General features: G+C 38.9%; 1 protein-coding gene across 2 annotated transcripts in view; it reads left to right on the top strand.

The window, feature by feature from the left end:
* Window positions 1–25,029, top strand: part of SMYD3 (SET and MYND domain containing 3) — a 1,044,671-nt gene that overhangs the window by 228,516 nt on the left and 791,126 nt on the right. For both annotated transcript variants that reach the window (XM_078156275.1, XM_020982112.2), the window contains exon 5: window positions 984–1,120. In XM_078156275.1, the coding sequence (XP_078012401.1) occupies window positions 984–1,120 (137 nt within the window). The remainder of the gene's footprint in view (window positions 1–983; window positions 1,121–25,029) is intronic.

The raw sequence follows: 25,029 nt of genomic DNA, 5'->3' as shown, positions 1-25,029 counted from the left end.
TACCTTTCTTTGTATTTGCAGTGCTTAGCACAGCACCTGGCATATAATGAGTTTGATAAGTGATTATAGATTGATTGATTGACTTTGTGTGTATATGGGGGGGTGTCTTTATATGGCCCCAAAAATGCTGTCATATTATACCTGTGCATAATAGGGGGTTCCCTTCATAAAATTCAGGAATGTGACAAGCAAGCAAAAAGATAATGATGTATCTTGATGTGTCTGTATAATATTTAGTGAAAATGTTTCTGTCTTGAAACCTCTCATACAAAAATATTTTCGTTGCAATACATAATCAGAACGTACAGATGACTTGTAACAGTCACTAATTTGAGTTGGAATTCTTATCATCCCTCAGTCTCACAAAGGGATGATATCTAAGGGATAGTGTCCAGAGAAATGTCCAAGTTTGATTTTGTGGTGCAGTGGAAAGAACATTGGATTTGAAAGTGAAGCCTCGGTTTGAATTCCAGTTTTGCTACTGACTATTTATGTGACTTTGGGAAAATCACAGAAATCTTTTGAATCTTCATTTTCTCATCTATAAAATGAGAAGTTTGGGCTTGATCATCCCTAAGGTCCCTTGCAGCTCTGGATCAATGATTATGATCTGTCTGATGAGCAGATTGGATCTCTGAGATCCTTTCAGGTCCTGACTAATTGTCATGATTCTATGAAAACAAACAGCTTGACTAATTTTAGATTTAATTTCTTACATTCTCGCATCTGTATATCCATACTTTTTTTTTTTTAACATGCCTGTGGGCTTTTGATCACCTTTAGGTAAGATTTGGCAGACTCAAATTGAATAAAGCATTTATGATGATTTATAGCTGTCAGGAAACAAAGTGAGATGTATTTGCCCTCTGTCAGAATAAAATCTGGGGCAGAAAATGTCTGTCTGCACAGCTGCCATTTAGATTCTGAAAATTATCCACTGTAACTTCAGTTCATGATTGGTCTTTTTCTCTTCTTTTCTGCAGACATTCAGAATCTAAGTGAAGAAAAGAAGGAGGGCCTCAGGCATCTTGCTGTGACGTTGCAACTTTACTTGAAAGAGGAGATCCAAAATGCCTCTCAACTGCCACCTGCCTTTGACGTTTTTGAATCCTTCGCAAAAGTAAGTGATATGTTTGGTATAGACCAGAATGAACGTTCTCCTGCCTTGTTTTGTTGGCTAATCTGGATCCTCATTCCTAGAAACCTCTTTGGAAAGTTCAGTGGCAGAAGGTACTTTGTTTCTCCCCAGCCTCTGTTGAATGGCTAGGTAGCTTATTGCCCATTGGGAAAAGGGGCAATTATGTTTTTTTTTTTCTGGATACCAGCGTTCTTGTTATTAAGTTGACTGTGCTCAGTGACCCCATAGTAGTCTGCAGCATCTTGTCCACAATGACAGCAGAGCATTCCCTTACTTCTCACCCACAGGATCAAATTAAGCGTTGTTGTTGTTGAGTTGTTTCAGTTGTAGCTGACTCTCTGGGACCCCATTTGGGGTTTTCTTGGCAAAGATACTGAAGTAGTTTGTCACTTCCTTTTCAGTTTTTTCATGGGATGATTTTTTTCCCTAAAAACCTCCCTACCCCAACATGAAGAATTTCCTTTGAAACCATTACTGATTAAATTGGCATAAGCAGATGCAATAAAAGGCACTTTTAAAAAATAACGTGAAAATATAATGAAGCTTTTGATGTGGAAAAATTATAGATTAAAAAAATCCTGTTGGATGGTTCAGGTAATTAAAGCAGAAAATTAAATGCTTGGCTTTTGGATTGCACATATTCATGTAAAATGTAAAATCACACATTTGAAGAGGAATTAAGCTTCTAGTTTGCTTATTTTTGAGTACGTTTTCAAAGATACACAGCTCCCAGGAAGGATATTGCACTGTGTTCTTATGTCTACCTGCTCTCTGGGAGCATCAGTGTGGACAGTGGGAAAGCTATGGTTTTAGCTATCTTTTCATAATGAAATTAGCCTCTTTGAAAGATAAATTTGCTATTATCTGATCGTGTTGTCTTAGCATTAAAACCCATTTGTTTTGTAATTTGGGATTGATTTTGAAATTTGTAGAATGATTGTTGGCTTATATCACACTTAAGAATATTGGGCATTTCTACTTTTATCTCCTTACAGTCAGTAATACCATGTACCTAGCATACTCCATTTAGGCTATTAAAGAAGCACTGTCTTCAAATAATGTGTCTTGAGTAAGCTAAGCATTCAAAAGAAAGCAATCTCCATGAGATAATAAAAGTGGATCATCCCATGGTATAGGGAACTCACTTCTGCACAAGCCAGTCTGTCTGTTCCATTACTGGACGGTCCAACTTAATGGAAAGCTCACCCTTGGGCTGAGTGAAAATCTGCCACCCTATACTTTCTAGTTATTTGTTCCCGAAAGAAATAACTTCAGTTGATGTAAAAACAACAACATCAACAACAAATTTCTCTCTTTGACCGAACCACCAAGTTCAGTGTGTTTGAGAGCCACCAAGCCTTTTGTTATTGTCACCACCAAAGATAGGGGGTGTTTTCACTAGGGGATGCCTAATCAGGTTTGTGATGATTACTGCTATAAGTGAGATGGTTTGAGAATCTACTGGGGAAAAGATGGGTTTGAGCTTGATGAAAGAAGTAGCTTCCTAACAGTTGGAACTGTCCTAACGCAGAATGAGCTGCCTCAGGAGATAGTTGGCTCTTCAACCCTGGAGGAAGGTCTCCCCCATTTGAGGCTGGATGGTCACTCGATAGGGATATTATCTAGGAGACACATTTTTAATTTTAACAGGACGGAGAACTCTGTCATTATACAGTATGTGTATAACAGTTTCTGGATGACACTTTCATAGATTGGTAGTGGTGGGATTCTAACGTGGCCACCTTTGTCACCTGATCATTTTCTTGTTGGGGTCATGTCAAAACTGTCATGTAAAATCTCATTCTTTGGATGATCTTACAGCTAGGATTGTAAATTCATTCTTTCCAGTTACTGAGTACTACTTGGTAAAATTTTTACAGTGTCTGAAAGTTGACTAGAGGGATATTTTGAATTTTTAGAATGTTAAATAACCTTTTAAGTTTGTAACATTTATATTTTTGAAGTTATTGAATCTTAAAACTGCACTAACACATAAGGGTAATGACATGCATACATACATGCATGCATACGTACATACATACATATACACACACACACACACACACACAGAGGTATAAGCTTATAAAATACATGCTAGGCTAATTGAATCCTGGTACGTGTTCTTGTTTGTCAGCAGTTAAGTTGTTTATAGAAACAGTACAGTGGGAGAATTCTGGAATTGCCCTGCCCAGTGATCAAATGAGGTAATATTTGTAAAGAGCTTAGCACCATGCCTGGCCTATAGTTGGTACTATATGAAAACTTGTTCACTTCCTCTCCTTTCCCCTCATACCCAACCACTTTTAGATAACTTTTGAGAAATGTTGCCTTTACACTAATTTGTTGCTGTTTTGGCTTTTTTGTTGGCTTCTGGGCCTTTGATATATACACATATACACACATGTATAGTTTTTCATATATACCTATATATATTTAATATTTGTTATCATCCAAAATAGAAAACTTTAAACATCAGAATATTATAGTTAGAAAAAGGGATTCATTCATAATCTTAGAGAATGTCTATTTTATATATATATATATATATATATATATATATATATACATATATATATATATATATATATTATATATATATATATATATAATATATATATATTATATATATATATGAACTCCTTATGCCATATGTTGTGGTGGGTAGAGTGCTGTACTTGGAGTCAGGAAAACTTGGGTTCAGATCTGTGACTTCTGAGCTTCAGTTTTCCTCATCCCTAAAATGGGAATGATATATGTAGTACTTCTTTCACAAGGCTCAAATAGATTTAAATATGATAGGGTATGTAAAGCACTTTGTAAACTTAAAAATGCTATTTAAATCCTACTGACTACTATTGTTAGAAACTCTTGGCATTTCAAGGGACAGTCAATGCCATCATCAGGTAGGTATGGATACTCTTCAGAACTCCTCAGTATTTTGGCAGGTTTTCTTCCTTCTTCCCGCCTCCCTTCCTTTCATTAAGAATATTTGCTATTTCTGAATATATATGAGGATGCCAGACTGCTGAGTGGTTTTGAAGAGCATCCGTACCTACCTGATCATGACATTGACTGTCCCTTGAAATGCCAGGAGTTTCTAAAATCATGTTTTATTTTTTTCAGTTAACAGGCATTTATTTTCTTGTCTTCCCACCTTCTCCTCTTCCCCTATGGAAAACAAAACCAAAAAGAAACAACTATGCACAGTTAAGAAAAACAAACTCCTGCATTGTTCATGTCCGCAGTGTATGTCTTGTTCTACACGTTGTGTCCATTGCTGCTGTCAGTAGCAACCAACCCTTCCTTTTCTAGTTCTCATATACTACAAAAAACCCTCCAACCCCCCCCCAAAAAAAAACCCCAACAAAACAAGAACAACAGTAACCTTGCTATAAATGTATTTTTGTACGTATGGATCCTTCTGCTCTTTCTTTGTTCTCTTTGGGGAGGAGGTCTTGTGATGGATGAGCAGTTGTTGAGGCAGTGAATGATAGGAGATAGAACTTTCTTGGCTTCAGTCTGTAGTAGACAGAAGTCATTTGCCATTGTCTTAATTCTTAGGCAGCACTAGGGGATGACTGGTGATTCCAGACTAGTTTGGGGAACAATCATTAAGAAATTTAAAAACTCCAGAGACCCCATTGATTAATAAAGTGCTTCTTATGCATGCATCTGAAAGGGAGGATACTTGCCTTTCTCAAAATGCAAAAATGGGTTTAGCATATTATGCTGAATTGCTGAGAGACAATATACAACGACATTTTTGCAACACTGTGTGTTAATCATTATTTGGTGATCGTTGTTAATACTCCAAACTTAATGCCATTAGATTTGGTTATGAATTTGCTTTGTGTGTGATGGATACAATAAGTCGGGCATCTTTGTTGTTGTTCAGGTAGTTTTTTTCCATGATGCTGTTTTCCCTGGTGCTGTATGGAGCTGTTTTCTTGCTATGGTAGCTTCCTTTGATAAAAACGTATTTCGTAAACTGATTAGAAATATGATAAATTTTAAGTCATAATATAGTAGACTGATTAGCAGTATGACATAATCCAAAAATAAACACTGGAGTTGGAAGTAGCAGTAATATGAACCATAGATTGATATTTAGTATTTTCAGAGCTCTGCAAAATGCTTTTCAACTTCATAGTCCTGTGTTTTCTTCCCTGGAAATTTTTGTTAGAAATCTAACATCTGTTTAAAAATTCAACTGCTTTTTTTTTCTCCTCTAAATTCCCTTCAGAAACTAAATAACAACTCCTCTGGTAGAGAGCTGTTTTGTGTTTTGAGGGCCCATATGTAACTTTTGGAGTTTCTGTTCTGAAATCAACTTCTTGCAGGTATTTGTTGAAATTGATTTCACAGTTCGTACTGTGGGTGTAAGAAATTTGAAATTGAGGATCATAGAAGACATCTAGTAGATGGTATTTACGTTTCATTTTCAATCACAGTTTCTTAGTCAAAAATTTATTTTTGGTGGAGTTGGAAGAGAAATGAAGAATATGTCAAAATCAACACTTGCTTACCCTCTTCTTCCTCCAACTTGGAAAAGGGCTTTGATTTAGAAGTTGGGTAGTAATGTGAGGTACTGGAAATAGGTCTTTAAAAGAATGCCTTTTTTCTTTTTAGCAATATTGATTTTTAAATATTATGTTAAATCAGAATTACACACTGACTGGTTGACTTCTGTTAACACATCTTAAATGCATCCAAAGCCAATAGGCATAGAATGTAAATAAATCACCTTCCCTGAGACTTGCTCTGACCTCCTGTGTTTATGAAAGCATAAATCAACAGGGAAGAAAAATGACCAAATTAAACCTACTCTAAGGATCCCTACTATTCTTAGGAGAAATGCGCCTCAGCATCTAGCAAAGGCAAAACTGATTATGAATCATATTCATTTTTGACCTTTTTATTTTGCTTCATCCATTCTCGTTTAAATTGGAGCCGGCAGTGTCCCATTCCCTCAACATGGCCCATGGTCTCGTTTGTTAGAAGAATATCACCTTTGTCGTTGTTCCGAAAGGTCAGTGAGTGCATCCATTTGTCCCCTGCAGCGCTTCAGGTTCACACAGGACCAGATTTTAGAGGTTTTTTGCTGATGAGCTCAGTTTGATTTCATGGCTGCAGCCCTGTACAAAGTAGTAAAGGAAGCAAGCTTTTGAATTAATAAAATGATGAATTATCTAATTACAAAGTTGATGTGAAATGACAGTGTGATAACTTTGACTGCATTACTAAATGATCCCAGTGCCTGATCAAATGTGCCTGGGCTCCATTAAGGAAAATACACCATTAAATATTTAGGACTGAAAGCAAGCTGACACACCAGGATAGCTAACCTCTGATCGCTGGCGTGTGCAGGGGAGGTGGGGAGGTGGCAGCTAGATGAGACCTCTCCAGCGTGTGCTGAGCAATTGCTAGAGCATTTAGCTGTCCGGATGACATCGTTCCCCTGGTTTTAAGTAAAGCAGGAGAAAAGCCAAGATGCTCAAATGCACAGAGATCCTGGTATTCTAATTACAAAATGCTGATGCCAGTATGATATATATGGTCTATGTTTTTTCCATTATTACTGACAACAAATTAATTCTCTGAAAGGATTCTTTTAGGCAGATGATCTTGAGGACATTCTTTAGCATTCAAGGACTGACAGTGATTTTATAATCTTTTGAAGGAAGCCTTGGCTTTTAAAGTACATGATAAAAAGTTTTTTATTATGAGATATATTCTTGTATATTTTTATATTGATATTTAGGTATGAAATTGACTGATAAATAACCTGTGAGAAATTTGTGTCTATTTCAGAATGAGAAATAATAATTAGAATAACTAACTATAATAATAATAAATAACTAGCATTTATGTAGTGCTATAAAGTTTTACAAATATTCTCTTATTTTCTCCTCACAACAACACTGTGAGGTAGCCGCCCCCACTTTATATATGAGAAAATTGAGGCATTCAGAGTTAAAATGACTTGGCCAGGGTCACATAGCTGATAAAAGTAAAGCAGAATTTGAACTCAGATCTTTCTCCTGGACTCCAGGTTCAGTACCCTACGCATTGTATCCAGGCAACCAATTCCCAATTAACTGTTAAAATAAGGAAGGACAATTAGCAAATTTTTGTTGAGTGTTTTTGTTGACCCTTGGGTACTGAAAGCCACTTTAATCAGGTAATCAGCCAGTATTTAAGAGCTCACTTTGTATTAGGCGCTGTGCTAAGCCTAGTAGGAATACAAAGAAAAAAGTGAAAGCAGTCCTTGACTTCAGAGACCTTACATTCTCCTGGAGGAGATGGTGTTCTCATAAATAGATACATACAAGATACACACAAAGTAGATAGACAGTAACCTTTAGGGGATTATCTTGTTTATTTAAGGCTTTCTGCTCTAATTAGAGCTGCTACCACACAAGGGTTCTTGTTGAAACTTTGTTTTCCTGTTCTAAAATTCCAATCTGCTTGTGACATAGAAGCATATTTTTATTTAGTAAAGGTCAGAATTTGTTGATGTTGTTATTGAGTTGTGTCAAGTAGGCATGACCCCATTTGGGGTTTTCTTGGCAAAGATTCTGAATGTTTGCCATTTCCTTCTCCAGCTCATTTTATAGATGAGGAAACTGAGGAAAACAGGGTTAAGTGGTTTGCCCAGGGTCACACAGCTAGTAAGTACCTGAGGCTAGATTTGAACTCATGAAGATGAGTCTTCCTGATTCCAAGCCCAAGGCTCTATCCACTGCTCCACCTAGCTGCCAACAAAAAAGGTCAGAACTTCAATTAAACAGACTTTAAAGTAGAAACAAGTCATTTCGCTAATTGTTCTTGTATGGTATTGACATTTGTATGTGTTTGGTGGTTGTGGCATGTAAGTGTAGGATACAAAATGTCGGCTGTCATGGATACAGTCCTTCAGACTCCTCATATCTATATTGAAATAATATGTAATAGAGCTCTGTGTGTGTGTGTGTGTTTGTGTGTGTGTGTGTGTGTGTGTGTGTGTGTGTGTGTGTGTGTATTTAGAAATACTGATCAGTATTGTTGGAAAGGACTGTGGATCTGGAGTCACAGAATCTGAGTTTGGGTTTGAAGTCCTGCTCTGTCACTGGCCCTGGCATTATTATCCCTACTTTATAGATGAGAAAATTGAGGCATTCAGAGGCTAAGTGACTTGCCCAGGATCCCATAGCTGACAAGAATCTGAATCCAGATTTGAATTTAGTTTTATCTCCCTAACCCCAGGGAGCTCCTGGACTGATTGCCCCACCTCCCTACCCACCTATGAGATCTTAAACAAATCTCATAACCTCTTTGTACCATAATTAATTTTCTTTCTGCCTCCTCCCCTGCCTCCTGCTGTCTGAGGCCAGATTTGAATTCAGATCCTCCTGATTCCAGGGCCGGTGCTCTCTCCACTACAATTTTCTTTTCGGTAAGATCGACCAGGTGACCCATTACCTCTAGGATCATATAGAAGATGCTTGATAAATACTTGTTGCTTGTTTTATTGTTGTTCGGTCACGTACTCATGTCCAGCTCTTTGTGAACCTGTGGACCAGCTGTCTGTGGAGTTTTCTTGGCAAAGATACTGGAATGGTTTGCCTTTTCCTTTTCCAGTTTTATTGCTGGCAGTGACCTGCCCAGGGTCACATAGCTAGTAAGTGTGGGAGGTCACATTTGAACTTGGGTCTGCCTGACACCAGGCCCAGTGCTCTATCCACTGTGCAACCTACCTGCTGCTTGTTTAAATAATCTCTACAGTTCCTTCTGGCTTCAGTTCTCATGTTCATATAGTCCATGACTATTTAGGGCACAGAATTATTCTAATATACAAAGATCCAGGTGGTCCTCAAATATACCTGATGACCTGCTCCTTTCCCTGACCCTGTCCCTGCTTATGCCAGCTTTTTCTGCCTGTTCTCCTCACTGACTCTGTCATTTCTGTGGCTGCTGCTATTATCGATAATGACAGTGGATCAAGAAACTGGTGACTTCTGTAGCAAAGAGTGGGCTGGCCATGATGTGAGAGCCATAGAGCTTTGAGTCACACAGCTGGGCTCCAGATAAGTGAGCTTACATTGTAATTGTTTTTGGTTTTGCTTTCTTTTTTTTTTTAGTGCTTAAATTGGATAGGACCCTTTGTGTGTGTATGGTTTGTCTTTCATTCTAGAAGAGAACCAATGACATCAGGGAGATGATGACTTGCGATTGACTTCCATTTGAGTGAGGGAGGGCTGTGCAAGGTCACCAGCCTCACTTTCTCCTCAGCAGCCATCTGGGCCCAGTGGCCAGATATTGATCTGGATGCTTGGAAATGACCCAGGATTTACCCTTTTAAGCTAAGGTATTTTCAGGTTCTCACTTTGAGTGAGGCAACACCCATTCAGTGAGTAGGCCTGTCTAAGAAATGAGTCAAGGGATGACCCCTTTAAACAAATAAACGAAATCAAACTGGAAGGGAAAGGCCCTCCGGGTTGCTGGCCAAAAGAGAAACAGTTAATATTTACTTTCACTTTGAGCCTGGAGGGCCCAAATAATATCCATTAAGTGGTGCTTGGGCAGGGCAGAGACCTAGTGTACCATCCATTTCTGGACCTTTTATGGAAAGTTAAGGTGAAGTACTCTTCTAGCCATAGCTAGTATAGGGTGACTATGAGGTAGGGGACAGGCCTCTACCTGATGGCAGTCATGTCCAATGATCTCCTGACTGCCTTTCCTGGCTCTACTTTGGCATTCTTACTGTTCCAACACTGTTGGGCCTCTCTTGGGGGTCCTGACTTTTCCCCAGTTACATCCCTTATCTGCCATCTCTTCCTCTTCTGCCTTTTCCCAGGAGATGGAGGGGCTGGGATCATTAATGCTTACCTGTCTTCTGCTGGAGGCCTTTCTGTCTACCCGTCATTCTGCCTCCTCTCCTCCTCCAAGTATATTCCCTCTGAGATTTTGACTGTATGTATCTTGTATGCACATAGTTACTGACATGTTCCCTTCCCATCAGAATGCGAGCTGCTCTAGGGTGGAGATTGCCTAATTTTCTCTGTATAGCCAGGGCTTAGTAGAGCCCCTGCACATAGTAAGTACAAGTAATACTTGTTGACTGGCTGACTGATGAGAGGCGGTGGGCCACATTCTCTCAGGACCACCTCCTCTTCTGCTGTCCTTAGCTGTGTACTGGTGCAGGAGACTGAATCTAAATGGGATAGGCTGTCCTCTGCACCCTATGTCTTGCCCACCTGGGATCAGCAGTGATGTAGGTGGCTTGCTGGCTGAGGCAGGATCCTAAGGCTTTCCTCCACTTCAAATGAATTTTCCCTGGCTTGGCCTGATTCCTTTCCTGGCAGCCTCCTTTGTGGTAGTTTCCGAGGGTCTCCAACCCCAGAGTATGTCCAAGAGTTTCTGTCTCCTTTGCTTCCCTGTGGTCACCCTGGTTCTTTCCTTCCTGGGGACCTTGGCGTCCAGGGTCTGAGGTTATGTCTCTCAGTACTTGCGTCTTGGATGCCTGAGAAAATAGATCTAACACTTATAAAAATAATCCTCTATAGCTGGGCATCACATGGATACTTTCTTTTTTCTTTTTTTTTTAGAAAGAAGGTTGTAAACTTTAGTTACAGCAATAATGGTTTTGAGAGAGACCAAAGAAGTTATTCATTCTTTTCTCTCCTATCAAGGTTGCATCTAAACGACCAGTCAGAAAACTATCCATTGTTTTCTAAAACTATTGCAAAAATGATCCCCAATCATTTCAGAACGCTGCAGTGCATTAAACCAAGAAGTTCTGCTTAATATGTTATTTAGATCCTTAATTTTTGTCAATTCATCAATCAATAAACTTTATTAAGTGCTTTCTGTGTGCAAGATGTCCTAGGTGAGAGAGACAGAAAGATAAAGAGACAGAGAGAATGAGAGAGGGAGGGAGGGAGAGAAAAAGAGAGGAGAGAGAGAGAGAGAGAGAGACAGAGAGAGAGAGAGAGAGAGAGAGAGAGAGAGAGAGAGAGAGAGAGAGAGAGAGAGAGAGAGAACAAAAAGTAGCCCTGAGCCTGAATTCAAAGAACTCTTTCTTGTCTATCAGGGTAGATAACATGTATATCCATCCATCCATCCATCCATCCATCCATCCATCCAGCATTTATCCAGCCCTGACTAGGTATAATGCTATATGATAGGCACTGGAGTGGATCCAAGGATGTATGTATGTATGTGCATATGTGTATACATACATATATATATATGTATATATAGATATACACACATACATATATATGTATATAAATGGCTCCTATCCACAAAGAGCTTATAACAGACACATTACAGTTTAACTGTCTTAATTAATAGGGTTTTGTCTTTTGTAACAGAAAACATCTTGTACATCCTACAGAGACAGCATGGCTTAGGATGACCTAGATGATGACCTGGACATATGACAGATGACCTAGAAGCCAGACCGGGATTCAAGCCCTACCTCTAGCAGGCAGTGGCTATATGGTTCCTGGCTCAGGTGTTTTCAGAGGATGTTTTCCCACATGGAGGTTCCTTATACCAGTGAAATCACAAGTCCAGTCTCCATGCCTTTTAAACTGTAAAGTGCTACATACATACGAGCGATTCTGTAGTATCCTTTTTAGGCCTTCTATCTCTTGGGCAGGTTTTTAAAAAAATTCGTTGCCACTTCAATGCTAACAATATCACTGAAAAACAGCAATATCCATTTATCATACCTCAAGGATCCCAGGGCAGTAAGCTTGGAGGCAGACTTTTTAACTGCCAGAGCTCACACTGCAGCTGTTCTAAGCACCTGATGGATGCTCAATAAATAATTATTGAATTGAATTGAATTGTGTGTGTAATAGAGATTTGAATGTGTTTTTGCCCTGCCCCTAGATGCTGATAACTTGATCTCTGTGAGATATCTGTAAAGCACTTAACATAGTTCATACTATGTAGTAGGTGCTTAATAAATGTTTGTTCCTCCTTCTTTGAAGGCTCAACTTTTGGATTTTATGAGTAGTAGTACCAGATGACACTATGTAGTTAAGAGCATAGCACTCCTACTAGGTGCAGGTATTAATGAAAAGAATTAGTTGGCATGCTCCAAGCAAATGCTGACCTCAGTTATAAGGGTGACTAGGTGACTATTTGCCACAATATCTTAGTTCCATCCCCTTTTAGCCTGTTGAAGGCGCCTCCTCATCTCTTCCTCATGTGCTCAGTGCCTTCATTTTCTCGATCTGGAACCCATTTACAAGTACAAATGACTGATAATTGTTGAATGAATGAATAAAAAACACTATAAGCCACACAATGTGCTAAATGTTGGACATTCAGTTACCTTTACTATAGCATCACAAGGGTGTTAGTCAAAAAGAGATGGTTAGTTTATCTTTCTTGGTCTTCTTTTCCTCACCTGTGAAATGAGAGGGTTGAGCTAGATTATCTTATGGCTCTTCCAGGCATAAAATCCTATCACACTATGATAAAATGGCCTTAGAATTTTCCCCAGAGGAGAGAAATGTGGCTTATTATTTAAAAGATCATACCACTCCACAGTGACATTTCTGTTGTAAATCCTAATTTTACTGATTGGTTGGCATTTGAATAGTAATCACTGAAACATAGACTTTCTGCTTGCTTCCCATAGGGGTTAACTAGAAGCAATGGGTAGAAGAGAAGTAGATTTAGGTTTGATGTAAGGGAAAAGGGAAAACTTTCAACAACCAGAACTTTCCAAAAGTGGAATGAGCTGCTCCTAGAGGTAGGGGGCTGCCCCTCATTAGAGACATGCAGCTAAAGAAGAGGGGGACTTCAACCCAGGCCTTCCTGATTCAGAGGCCACTTGTCCAGTAAATTATAGAGTGAATTTATTATTCAGGTATGGGTTGGTCTGGATGGCTACTGAGGTCGCTCCCAGCTCTAGATATTTGACCTTGTGATCTTGAAATTGATAATAACCCAAGAAAAGAATGTTAGGCACAATCAAATGTAGCCTGAGGATTTTAAAAAATAGATTTGAAAAGGTTTCAGAGAAATTATACACTATTTCCCTCTGTTACCTGCTGAGTTAAGGACAGACTTCTTAGCCCATCATTCAAGGCCTTCCACAATTTGGTACCACATTGTAAGCTTTATCCATGTAATCAGTGCTCCAACTAGACTATATTCAAAAGACTAAAGATAAAGTAATTAAGCTCCCACGTAGAATTTCCCAGAGAAGAGGTGAAGTGATATTTTTGGGAGGCAGGGAGTCTTTACTGGTGCCTTTAAGATTGCTTGATTGAGAATGTCACTCATTTGGCTCATGTAGAGGGAGAACCCTGGGCAAGTCACTTAACCCCATTTGCCTCAGTTTCCTCATTTTTTTGAAGTGATCTGGAAAAGGAAATGGAAAAAACCACTGCAGTATCTTTGCCAAGAAAACCCCAAGTAGGGTCATGAAGAGTTGGACACAACCAAACGACAACAAAGGGAAGACGTTGCTTGTTATATCCCACGCATTGTAAGATGACTAGATATGCATGAGCTCCACAGTGATTTTTGAAAGATGAAAGCCCCTGGACCTCACTTCAGTGCTGGACACCAGTAGCAAATTTATTTTGCTGTGATAGATGAGAAAAGAGAATTGATGTGCCTGGGGTCATATAGTGTGATGGAGTAGACATTGGTCCCTTGAGACCCACTGAGATTCTTTGATCTCTATATCATTCTACATTTAAAAATATAAAAAAGGGAGAGGGAAAAAAGTTTATGATACATCTGGCATCTTCCTTGTATTTTTTCTCCCATAGTTTGCTTTTCTTGCCTTCTCTTCCATGTGATTGATTTATCATTTTACTGAAGTTAAAAACAAGGGATTTAGCTATACTAAGCAAAGTTTAATTACATTTTCAGAGGAAAATAATAACCCGTGGTGAGCAAGGAATGACAGCCCTGACTTTTGTGTCTCCAATTTGTGTCAAGCGACTACTAAATATTAACTTCCTACTAAGAGTGGCTGGTTGGTAGAGTAAGACTATTCTCATTCTAGTTCCCCTCCGTATGCCAACCCTTCTTCCATTTTACCAACCAATCAGACCTATCAACATTGCTAATTATTTTTTAAAATGCGATGCTTTTCATCTGAGAGGAGGTGGCAAACATTTGCATGTGGATGGGGCAGTGGTGTGGGCAGCTGGCTCCCTTGGTCAATCAGTCAATCAAGTAGCATTTACTAAGTGCTTACTATGTGCCAGGTACTGTTGGTTGTTATCCTGTTCTTGAAGAGAACCAAAATGACATCACTGTAGAGTCAAGTTACAGTGTGTCTGACTATGGCTGATCAGACCCATATAAGCTCGGAATGTTCTACCACAGATCGGGCACAAATAGTCCACGTGAATATTTGGAGTGGAGTCTCTAAATTTGCACATCTCATGTTTCTTTTGAGCTACTTCAATTCTGCTTTGCTTATAGAGCACAGCACCTTCTCTAATGAGGGCGCACCATACTGAGTAGTCCTGTGCTAGTGTCTCCCATGTCACACAATCAGTTCCGGAGTTCTTAAGAGAGACCTTCAGAGGGTCCCTGTATTGCTTCTTCTGACCACCACATGAACCCTTGCCCTGTGTGAGTTCTGCATAAAATTGTGTTTTTGACAAGTATACGTTTTGCATTCAAACAATGTGGCCAGTCCATCAGAGTTGTGCTTTCTGTAGCAGAATTTGAATGCTTGGCAGTTTGTTTGGAGAAAGGACCTCAGTGTTTGGTATTTTATCCTGCCAGATGTTCTTCAGAATCTTCCTAAGACAATTCAAATGGAAGTGATTCAATTTCCTGGCATGGTGCTGGTATTCTGTCCAGGTTTCACAGACATACAACAATGAGGTCAGCACAACAGCTCTGTAGACCTTTAGCTTGGTAGTCAGTTTAATACCTCTCCCACACTTTCCTTTGGAGCCTCCCAACCATTAAGCTAGCTCTGGCAATGTGTGGGTGAACTTCATTATCAGTGAGGCTATTTATGGGTCAAAGACCTATGGTGCAACTCAACTACTAAATGCTGATGGAGCCACATTGATCAGTGATAAGTATGCTAGAGAGATGGGCTGAACATTCCCATAGTGTTCTCAACAGACCATCATCAAACAATGCTAAAGCTATGGACCATTTACCTCAGGTTGAAGTCAGTCTCTTCCTGGCTGAAGTTCCAGCTGAAGAAGAGGTTTTGAATGCCATTTAGGCTCCTTTCATGTGGTGAAGCACCTGGTGCTGATTCTATTCCAGCAGAGGTTTACAAGGTAGGGGGTCCATTGCTCCTACCAAAGCTGACTGAAATTTTCCGGGTTATATGGCAAGAAGAAATTATCCCTCAGGAGTTCAAGGATGCCTCCATTGCCTATCTCTATCAAGGTAAAGGAAGTAGATTGTCCTGTGACTATCACAGGGGGGTTTGCCAAGAGAATACTCTTCAGTTAATTTAAACTGAAATAAAAAGTATTGAATCATTTTAGAGGTTACATTGTATTAAAGAGCCACTGGTGCCGTCAATTTCCTTACTGCAACATAAAATAGTTTGCCCTCTTTGATCAAGAATCTTCTAATTCAGTACTAAAATATAGTAGAGAAGGAATGCGTTATTAGTTCAGTCATTGCTGGCAAGATTCTTGCCAGAGTCCTCCTTAATACGCTGATCCTTCACCTGGAAAATGGTCATCCACCTCAGAGCCAGATACTATGCTAACTTAGGGAATACGAATATATTCAGAAAGAAATAAAACCCCTGTCCTCCAGGAGCTTACATTCTTCCCCCTCTTCCACTTAATAGTATTTTTTAAAATTACGTGTAAAGATAGTTTTCAACATTCGTTTTATAAGATTTTGAGTTCCAATTTTTTCCCCTCCCTTCCCCTCCCCAGAATGGTTAGCGTTCTGATATAGGCTATACATGTACAGTCATCTTAAACATATTTCTGCATTAGTCATGTTGTGAAAGAAGAATCAGAACAAAAGGGAAAAACCACAAGAAAGAAAAAAAAAGAGAGAAAATAGTATGCTTCGATCTGTATTCAGATTCCATAGTTCTTTTTCTGGATGTGATTAACATTTTCTATCATGGGTCTTTTGGAATTGTCTTAGATCATTGTATTGCTCAGAAGAACTAAGTCTATCAAAGTTGATCATCACATAGTGTTACTGTTGCTTTGTACAGTGCTCTGGTTTTGCTCACTTCATTCAGCATCAATTCAGGTAAATCTTTCCATGTTTTTCTGAAATCCATTTGCTCATCATTTCTTACAGCATGGTAGTATTCCATTGTATTCATATACCACAACTTGTTCAGCCATTCCCCAATTGATGGGCATCCCCTCTATTTCCAATTCTTTGTCACCACAAAAAGCGCTGCTGTAAATATTTTTGTACATGTGGATCCTTTTCCATTTTTTATGATTTCTTTGAGATACAGACCTAATAATGGTATTGCTGGATCAGAGGGTATGCACAGTTTAATTGCTCTTTGTGCATAGTTCCAAACTGTTTTCCAGAATGGTTGGATCAGTTTACAACTCCACCAACAATGAAATAGTGTCAGGAACTTACATTTTAATTGGGGAAGACCACTCATAAAAGGAACCTGAAGGGAGAGAATTGTACCTGACCCTAGGACATGGTAGAGAAAGGCCAGAGTGCAGCCTGGAGAGGAATACATAGTCCAGGTACCTTCCTGAAGTAGAGATGGGTGGTTTCTAATTTCCTTTTGCCCATGTTGAGATGATATGTTCTATTAAGAATTTCTCTGCAGGACACCTGAAGACTTTTTAAAATATATATATATATTTTGGTGGATAGGGACATATGAGTAGCTTTATTTTTACAGGATAGAAAATACTGGTATTTTCAAGATAGCCTGGTAGCTACAAATCATATAGTTTTTAAAGAGAATAGCTCTAAAAGTTTAAAAAAAAATTAACAGGTCACTCCAAATGTATAATACCAAGCTAAACGAAATCCATAGAACAGCAAGAAATTTAGAAGAAATCTACATCTCTTTTTAGATTATGGTAAATTGCATGAAGTTGAGCAGGTCACTTGATGCTTCATAATCGTATAGAGCTCTCTATTAGCCTAAAGTTCTGCCAGGAAATCCGGAGTCACCATATAAATTATGCATCTGAAACCAGGGGTGAGTGTTCACACAGAGCTTGCTCTCTGTGCACAGCTGGAAATGGAGAATTTGCCAAGAGAATACTCTTCAATTAATTTAAACTGAAATAAAAAGTATTGAATCATTTTAGAGGTTACATTGTATTAAAGAGCCACTGGTGCCGGTCAATTTCCTTACTGCAACATAAAATAGTTTGCCCTCTTTGATCAAGAATCTTCTAATTCAGTACTAAAATATAGTAGAGCAGGAATGCATTATTAGTTCAGTAAGGATCATGCCACAAATTAATTGTTTGAAACAAAAACCAAAAAAGGTGTATTCTATTTTCACTGCTTTTTAGACTAAGCTAGTAATTTAGGGTTTAGAGATGGCAGGGACCTTAGACATCCTTAGTATACATTTGACAGGTAAAGAAATCAAAGACCAAGGTGTAGAAGTGCCTTGGTCCAAGTTAATAAGGGTAGCAAAAACAGAGCTATAACTAGGGCAGGATAATCAGGTATTTGTTTGAGAGCGCTGAAATTTAGTGGGTGCTGCTGGCAACACTTAAAATCCTTGAGAAGCATAGAAACAAATAAGCTCATCACTTACTTAGCAAGAAAAGTTTTTTTCTTTAAAGAGGTTACCAGAGAGTTTATTGACAGCTGCCCCTGAAATGAACTCTCCCGTAGTCCTCTGTCTCTATCCCACCTTTAGCAGTGTTTGAAGATATGTTGTGTGTTGCTGACCTTAGGTCTGTTTTCTGTCCCTGGCCCCAGATTTTAAAAATGAGAGTTATATGTCTGAGCAGATCCCAGGTCCTTTGACTTCAAGTGCTCTTTCCTCTCCCTTACTACTACTAATGATGATATAATAATAACATAATATAATTATATTGATACCATATAAATATTAAACAATGTTAAATAAATATATAAATATATTAAATATAAAAATAAAATAAATATGTAATTATAATAACAATAATGATAATGATGATGATAGCTAACATTTACATAGCACTTACTATGTGTCAAGCATTGTACTAAGAACTTAAAAATATTATCTCATTTGATTCTCACAGCAGCCCTGCCAGGTAGGTGCTATTATTTTCCCAATTTTACAGATAAAAAAACTGAGGCAAACAAGTGAAGTGACTTGCCATAGGTCACTTTGTGTCAGAGACAGGTCTAGAACTCATGGCCATCCCAACTGTCCCTAAATTTTTGTTCTTCGTAGCATTAATGTGAATGAAAACAACAAATATGTTAAAAAGCTCTAATGGGCTTGGGTATAGTCCTACCTTTAAGGCAGGCATCAGGAATTTCACTATTATTTGGAAAACTAAATGAGTTGGCTGAGTGACATTAAACAATAAGCAAATCTATGGAATTGGTAATGAGGGAATTTGATTTGATGTCTGTATTTGTGTGTGTGTGTGTGTGTGTGTGTGTGTGTATGTGTGTGTGTGTGTGTGTGTGTGTGTGTATGTGTGTATGTGTGCCCTAATTCTCCCCCCTCCACTCCAACAGGTTCCTTTGGTAAATGTCCCTGTTTTTGTCCAGTTGATATGCTATAGCTTTATCTTTTTATACACAGATACAATTAGAATATTCAAAGTCATTTTAAGGACCAACTTTTTCAAGTTTAGTAACTCTTTTAATGAATGTCTTCACACATTCTGTTGTATACATTCCTCTTTTTTCACAGGGCCTGCAGTTTATGACACATTCTGTGGCTTATGAGCAGAATTTGTTGGGTAACATCTTTTTAAGGACAAAAACTATTGAATTATAGAAGAGGCAATTCATTTCTTGGAAACCAAACTGAGGAAATGACAGGATGACAGAGGTGTAGCAAATCTCAAAGAGGAAGGGAGTCTTTAGAATTGGGAATTTTGTCCCTGTGGAGTTATTTACTTGTTTCTTTGGTGAGGTTCCCTGACATTTAGAAACAATAATAAATGCATCAGGGCTCTACTCTGTACTTTTCCAGTATACACATATTTAGTAAATTGATGGCAGCTTCCTCAGGGGTTGTGAGAATGGATGTTCACTAATTGAAATTTTCCAGTGTTGCTCTAGTTTGGGAATCTAAAGGTTAGAAATATTTTTTTCACTAATGATAATAACTCATATTTACAGAGGGCTAGAGAAGGGGAGCAGAGGGAAAGAGGGGGAAAAAAAAGACAAAAGAGAAAGAGAGAGAGGAAGGAGGAGAAAGAAGGAAGGAGAGAAGAAAAACACAGATTAAAAGATTAATTCCTTTTCCCAGTGACAAGAGTAGTGTATACTATATGGTGCAGAATATAGCTTTTGAATATATTCATCTCATCAGCTGTGAATTTCAAGGCAAGAGCAAATAAATACCCTGAGAAGAAAATGGAGGCGTCAGCTGAGAGCAGAGGCAGTGTTTTCTTCCTGTGCCTTTCTCACTGTATTCCAAAATACTGAATTTGGCATGGAAAGGATGGCTGTGGCTTCCTAGCATCAACCACTTCCAGTTGTGTTGTGGAAGACCCAGACTGAAGGATTCCTGAATAATTAAAATTGCAATATGAGCTATTTCAACCTTCTGGACTCCAGCTTAAAAAATTAACTTAACCCCAAGCAAATCTCATTTCAACTCATCTTCATTTACATACAGACTTGTGGCAGAATTGGTCCATTTGATATGCAAAACCCACCATCACTTACTGAGATTTAAATATATTTTGGGAGGGAGGGAAATATAAAGGGAAGGACTCTAGGCCAGGCTCTACCTATATAAAAATAGCCTGGCTGATTAAATCATTGAAAGCTTTGCCTATAGCAATACCTTAGCATCAGTGATATCCTTGTTATCAAATATTCTCTTGCTCCTTTTCAGTCTGTGTGTTTATGACATGCTTGGTAATAATTATAGGTGTAAAGTTTCTTTTTGTTTCTTACTGGAACAGACACACTATTCAAAAGCAAGAAAAGGGAAAGGATACATAGCATATTCACTGAATATAATCAGAAAATGTAGTTAATGGGTCCAAAGCTGTTAATACAGTATTGGAGACCTTGAAACAACCTCCTGCAGATCCCTCTTACTCTGCTAGTACCACATATGGTGGTAGGAACAGCACCATATATGTGGGGTCAAAAGACAGAGGTTCACTTTCCATGTTGACCAGTAGGTATTTATTAAGTGTCTAATATGTTCTAGGAACTATGCAGGGTGCTAAGGACTGAGGGGGGGGGGAAAGGAAACAATTCCTGCCCTCAAGGGGTGTTATATTCTACTGAAGAAACAGCATGTGCAAGGATAAGTAAATAAAAGATATATAGCCTTTTAAGGTCTGGGAGTCCTTGTCTCAATTCTCTATTTTATAGAAGAGTCAGTTTCTTGGAGTAAGACTTGCACCTTCCCCTCAGTGTATCCCTGAAGGGTTGGGGGTAAATATACTTTTATTTAAACAATTCTAGGCACCATTTTAGTGTGTTCTCAATGAGCAGTGATTAGTTGTTGTTGTTGTTCAGTCTTTTCAGTTGTGTCCAACTCTTCCTGATCCCATTTGGAGTTTCCTTGGCAGAGATACTGGAGTGGTTTGCCGTCTCCTTCTCCAGCTCATTTTACAGATGAGGAAACTGAGGCAAACAGGGTTGAGTGACTTGAGTGATTAGTACCCAGTATCGCTTAACCAATTAACATCAATTATAGTTTTGTAAAGGGATATTGACTGAAAAGATATAGCAGGACTATTAATTTTTTTTTCTCCCAACATCTGGGGCTCTATGTACATGAATGACCTCATAATTTTAATAAAATCAGCAACACTTTAGCTGTACTACTTCAGGCTACCAATGCTTGCAAGTACCTAACCCCTTGTTGGTATGACTTGGGCAGATGAGGGCAAGGGTAAGATCCATTCTGCAGAGATTTTTGAGCCAATTTGTAAAGTAGCCTTAGTCTCTAAGAGATAAGTCAAATCAACAAGGATATTAAGTACCTACTGTGTGACAGACACTGTAATAAGAGCTGGCCATACAAAGAAAGAAAGGCAGAATTTTTGCCCTCAAGGAGCCAGCGGTGTAAGGTGGGAGACAACGTGCAGAGTATATGCGAACAAGATATATTCAGGATAAATTGGAAGTAATCTCAGAGGGAAGACATTAAGATTAAAGAGGACTGGGAAAGGTTTTTGCAAAAGGTGCCATTTTAGTTGAGAGTTGAAAGAAGCCAGGGGGAGGAGATGAGGAGGGAGGGAATTCAGGTATGAGGAACAGTTTAGTGACATGCTCTGAGGAGTGGGGAATTGATATGTAGTCTTGTGCTAGGAACTGCAAAGTCACTGACTTGTGAGAGTTCATGGAGGGGAACAGGATGTAAGGAGAATGTGAAGGTGGGAAAGGGTTCCACCATGCCGACATTGAAGAGGTCATAAGAGGTGACTATGACTCTGGCTGTGAGTATAAAGGGAAAGTATCCTCTCTTTACCTCCAGAGCAAGACAAATTCCTTGCAAGCTCTTACAGAGCAGCCATTCCTACTTGGTCATGGAGATCTCTTTTTGGAATCATTTTCATCAGAATTTAGTTCTGTGGGTTCTTGCTTTGTCAACAGTGTTGGTCTGGACAATTGGATAATTAGAGTGATGGGATTAGCTTTCGGAAATCCATCTGTAGGAGATAACCATGAGTGTGTTAAAAAGCTGTCAGGCTTTATTTATGCTTTGCTTCAGAAAAGTGATGATAACTGCAAAGTTGTTTCTTGGATGAATAGATTTTCCCCGAATCTGTGAAGAGTGGGTGATTTTTACCACTTGCTTCCATCTCCAGGTTGTTAATGAGGACATTTGAGATAATGTTTGCAAAGTCCTTTTGAGTGTCTTGGAAACAAGTCATCACTGATTCTGAATTTGAAATCTTATTATTGGAGGAGGAACATTTTTTAAATTTCAAGATGTTTTTCACATGGCAGTGATTTATTGTCTCTCATATGTTGATATTGAATAGTTTTTAATTCTGGATGATTTGATTTATTTCACTCCAGTTTTACTCACAATCAATAACTGACCATTTATTTAAAACTTCCAGGCACTATGCTAAGTAGACTTTGAGATTGCAAATACAAAAATGAGACCATCCCCGCCCTCAGAGAGCTTATATTTGAATTTAATATTCTTAATATTAACAGTCAGTCCTGTTTTATGAAAAGTGGAGTTACATAGTATAAAATCAGCAGTTCATGGTTCAAAGAATGATTATGGGGGGAGCAGGGCACAGGGTAAAAGCTGTTTTTTCCTGTTGACCATTTCAAAATATAGGCAGTTTTTGATATACTATTTCAGTGTTTATCATGTCAAAACCAGTGTTACAAAAAAAAAGCACAATATACTTGGCGTAGATTATGTAGAAACAAAAATATAAGACTTCATTTGTATTTCTTTCCATTCAGTGTGGCATCAATACGTTGTTTATAAGGAAAAAGGGAATGGAATCAAGAGATGCTTAGCAGTATGTAAATCCAGTTCTTTAGGCAGTCTTTCACGTGTTCAGTAAATGTAAGGTTTTAATTGGCAGCTCCTATAACTTGTCAATGCCCTCTTTTTACTTTGTATCATTAGAAATTACATAAACATGTCTTCTTTAGCTGATTTCATTATTTCCATATACTTGAATACAAAATCCATTATTCTAGCATACAACAATGTATTGCCTTCTGAGACACAGGACAGCGATACTAAATAGAGGGACGGGGAAAGAAACAAAATCAGTAAGTATTTATGGAGCACCTGCTATGTCCCAGGCACTGTGCTAAGTGCTAAGACTACAGTCAGGAAGCATTTATTAAGCTTCTACTATGTGCCAGGAACTATGCTAAGTACTAGATATACAAATACACTCAAAAAGGACAGTCCCTGCCCTTGGAAAGATTTCATTCTAATGGAAGAAGACAAGAAATAGAAAGGAGCTGAAAAGGAGGTAGGAGGGAGGGAAGTGGGAGCATGGGGGGGAAATCTTGAGAAGGAAATATGGCTGGTGTAGGTCCTTCCTTGAGTATCCCATCACCAATGGGAAAGTGGCTTTAAGGTTGGAGGGAGAAAGCAGCTGAGTCATGATAGTCCAGAGAACACAGGACGTGACAGGGGTGTTTTGGGAAACCCTCTGCTTGGCCGATCTGGCGCACCAACCGTGGACTGCTGCTGGCTTGTGTCCTTTAGCAAGGGGCCAGAGCCATGTGTCCCTCCTCATGGAACCAGAGTGTACATGCCCATCTCCATAGGTGCTACCCCAGTCTAGCAGACTAGGATCACCTCTGTTACTTACATAAGGAAGGAAAGAAAAGGAAGAGAAGTGAATTTGCATTGAAGTTTAAAGGCGACATTCTTGGAATTCTCTCCCTCTCCACCTCCACCTCCTAGCCTCTCTTTGAGCCTCAGCTGAAATCCCTCCTTCTGCAGGAAGACTTAACATTCCTCCTCAATTCTAGTGCCTTCCCTTTGTTGATCATTTCCAATTTATCCTGTTTATAGCTTTTCTCTATTAGTTTGTAAGCTCCTCAAGAGCTGGGACTGTTCTTTATCTTTCTTTGTATCTCTAGTGCTTAGTACAGTGCCTGGCACATAATAGGCGCTTGAAGTTTATTGACCGACAACATGCAATCAAATAATTGCCAGTGGAATGTGTCACTTTAATGAAAATACTTGTGTATAACTGCAAAACTCCTGCTGAAGTCATGGAAGTTATACTTATCTCGGGGCGGAATTTAACTCATAATCTGTTTGCTACACCATGAAGTACACTGGATTCTTTTACAGATGGTATAGCTTGTAAACCTTCAGGTTCCTCAATGGATCTTTAATTTTCTGACTGTGGTTACTCCTTGCATGCCTTATTCTTCATGATTCTTATCCATGTTGTTCTCTAAATCCCCTGTAGATGAGCTGCCAAATGTATTGGAGACCTTCCTCCATGTCTGTCATTTTGTTGCTACCAGTCCATCTCTCCCATTCTCCACTTGTTAGCCCCTCACTCTCTGTGCATGACCAGACACTTTTCCCTTATACTTTTCCTGGGTGACTTTTTAAAAAAAAATACCATTGCTTATTTGCAAGTCATCATTGGTCATATATAACAGTCTAATTATGTATTCCATATATCTTTACTTTTCCCTTTGGAGACAAGGGAGGGGGAAGGGAATAAGCATTGACTGAATGCCTTCCATGTGCCAAGCACTATGCTATATCCTTTGCAAATATTATCTCATTTGATCCTCCCAACAGCCCTGTGAAGTAGGTACTGTTATTGTCTCTGTTTTACAATTGAGGAAAGTGAGACAGACAGTAATTAAGTGACTTGCTCAGGGTCACACAGCTAGTAAATATCTGAAGCAAGATTTAAACTCCAGTCTTCCCATCTCCAGGGCCAGTGGTCTACCCACTCTTCTACCTCGCTGCCGTTGCGTCAACTAAAATTCGTGTTTTTCACAGGAAGTGATGTTCCACAAATCATGAGTGTATAGCTTAACTGGCAAAATTTTGCTTTTTATTAAAAAAGAGGTTTTTGTGTCAGGGAAAAGTTTAGGGTTATTGAAAACGTATTTGTTGTTGTTGCTCTGTTGTTCAGTCCTGTCTGACTCTTCATGACCCCATGGACCACAGCACACCAGGCCCTTCTGTTCTTCACTATCTCCTGAAGTCTGTGCAAGCTCATGTTCATGGCTTCCATGACACTATCTGTCCATCTCTTCTTCTGCCATCCCTTCTCCTTTTGCCTTCGGTCTTTCTCGACATTAGGGTCTTTCCCACC

Source organism: Phascolarctos cinereus, unplaced genomic scaffold, assembly GCF_003287225.1.
Source record: "Phascolarctos cinereus isolate Bilbo 61053 unplaced genomic scaffold, phaCin_HiC Scaffold_5;HRSCAF=322, whole genome shotgun sequence".
Taxonomy (NCBI): Eukaryota; Metazoa; Chordata; class Mammalia; order Diprotodontia; family Phascolarctidae; genus Phascolarctos; species Phascolarctos cinereus.
This window is presented reverse-complemented; position numbering and strand designations above follow the sequence as displayed.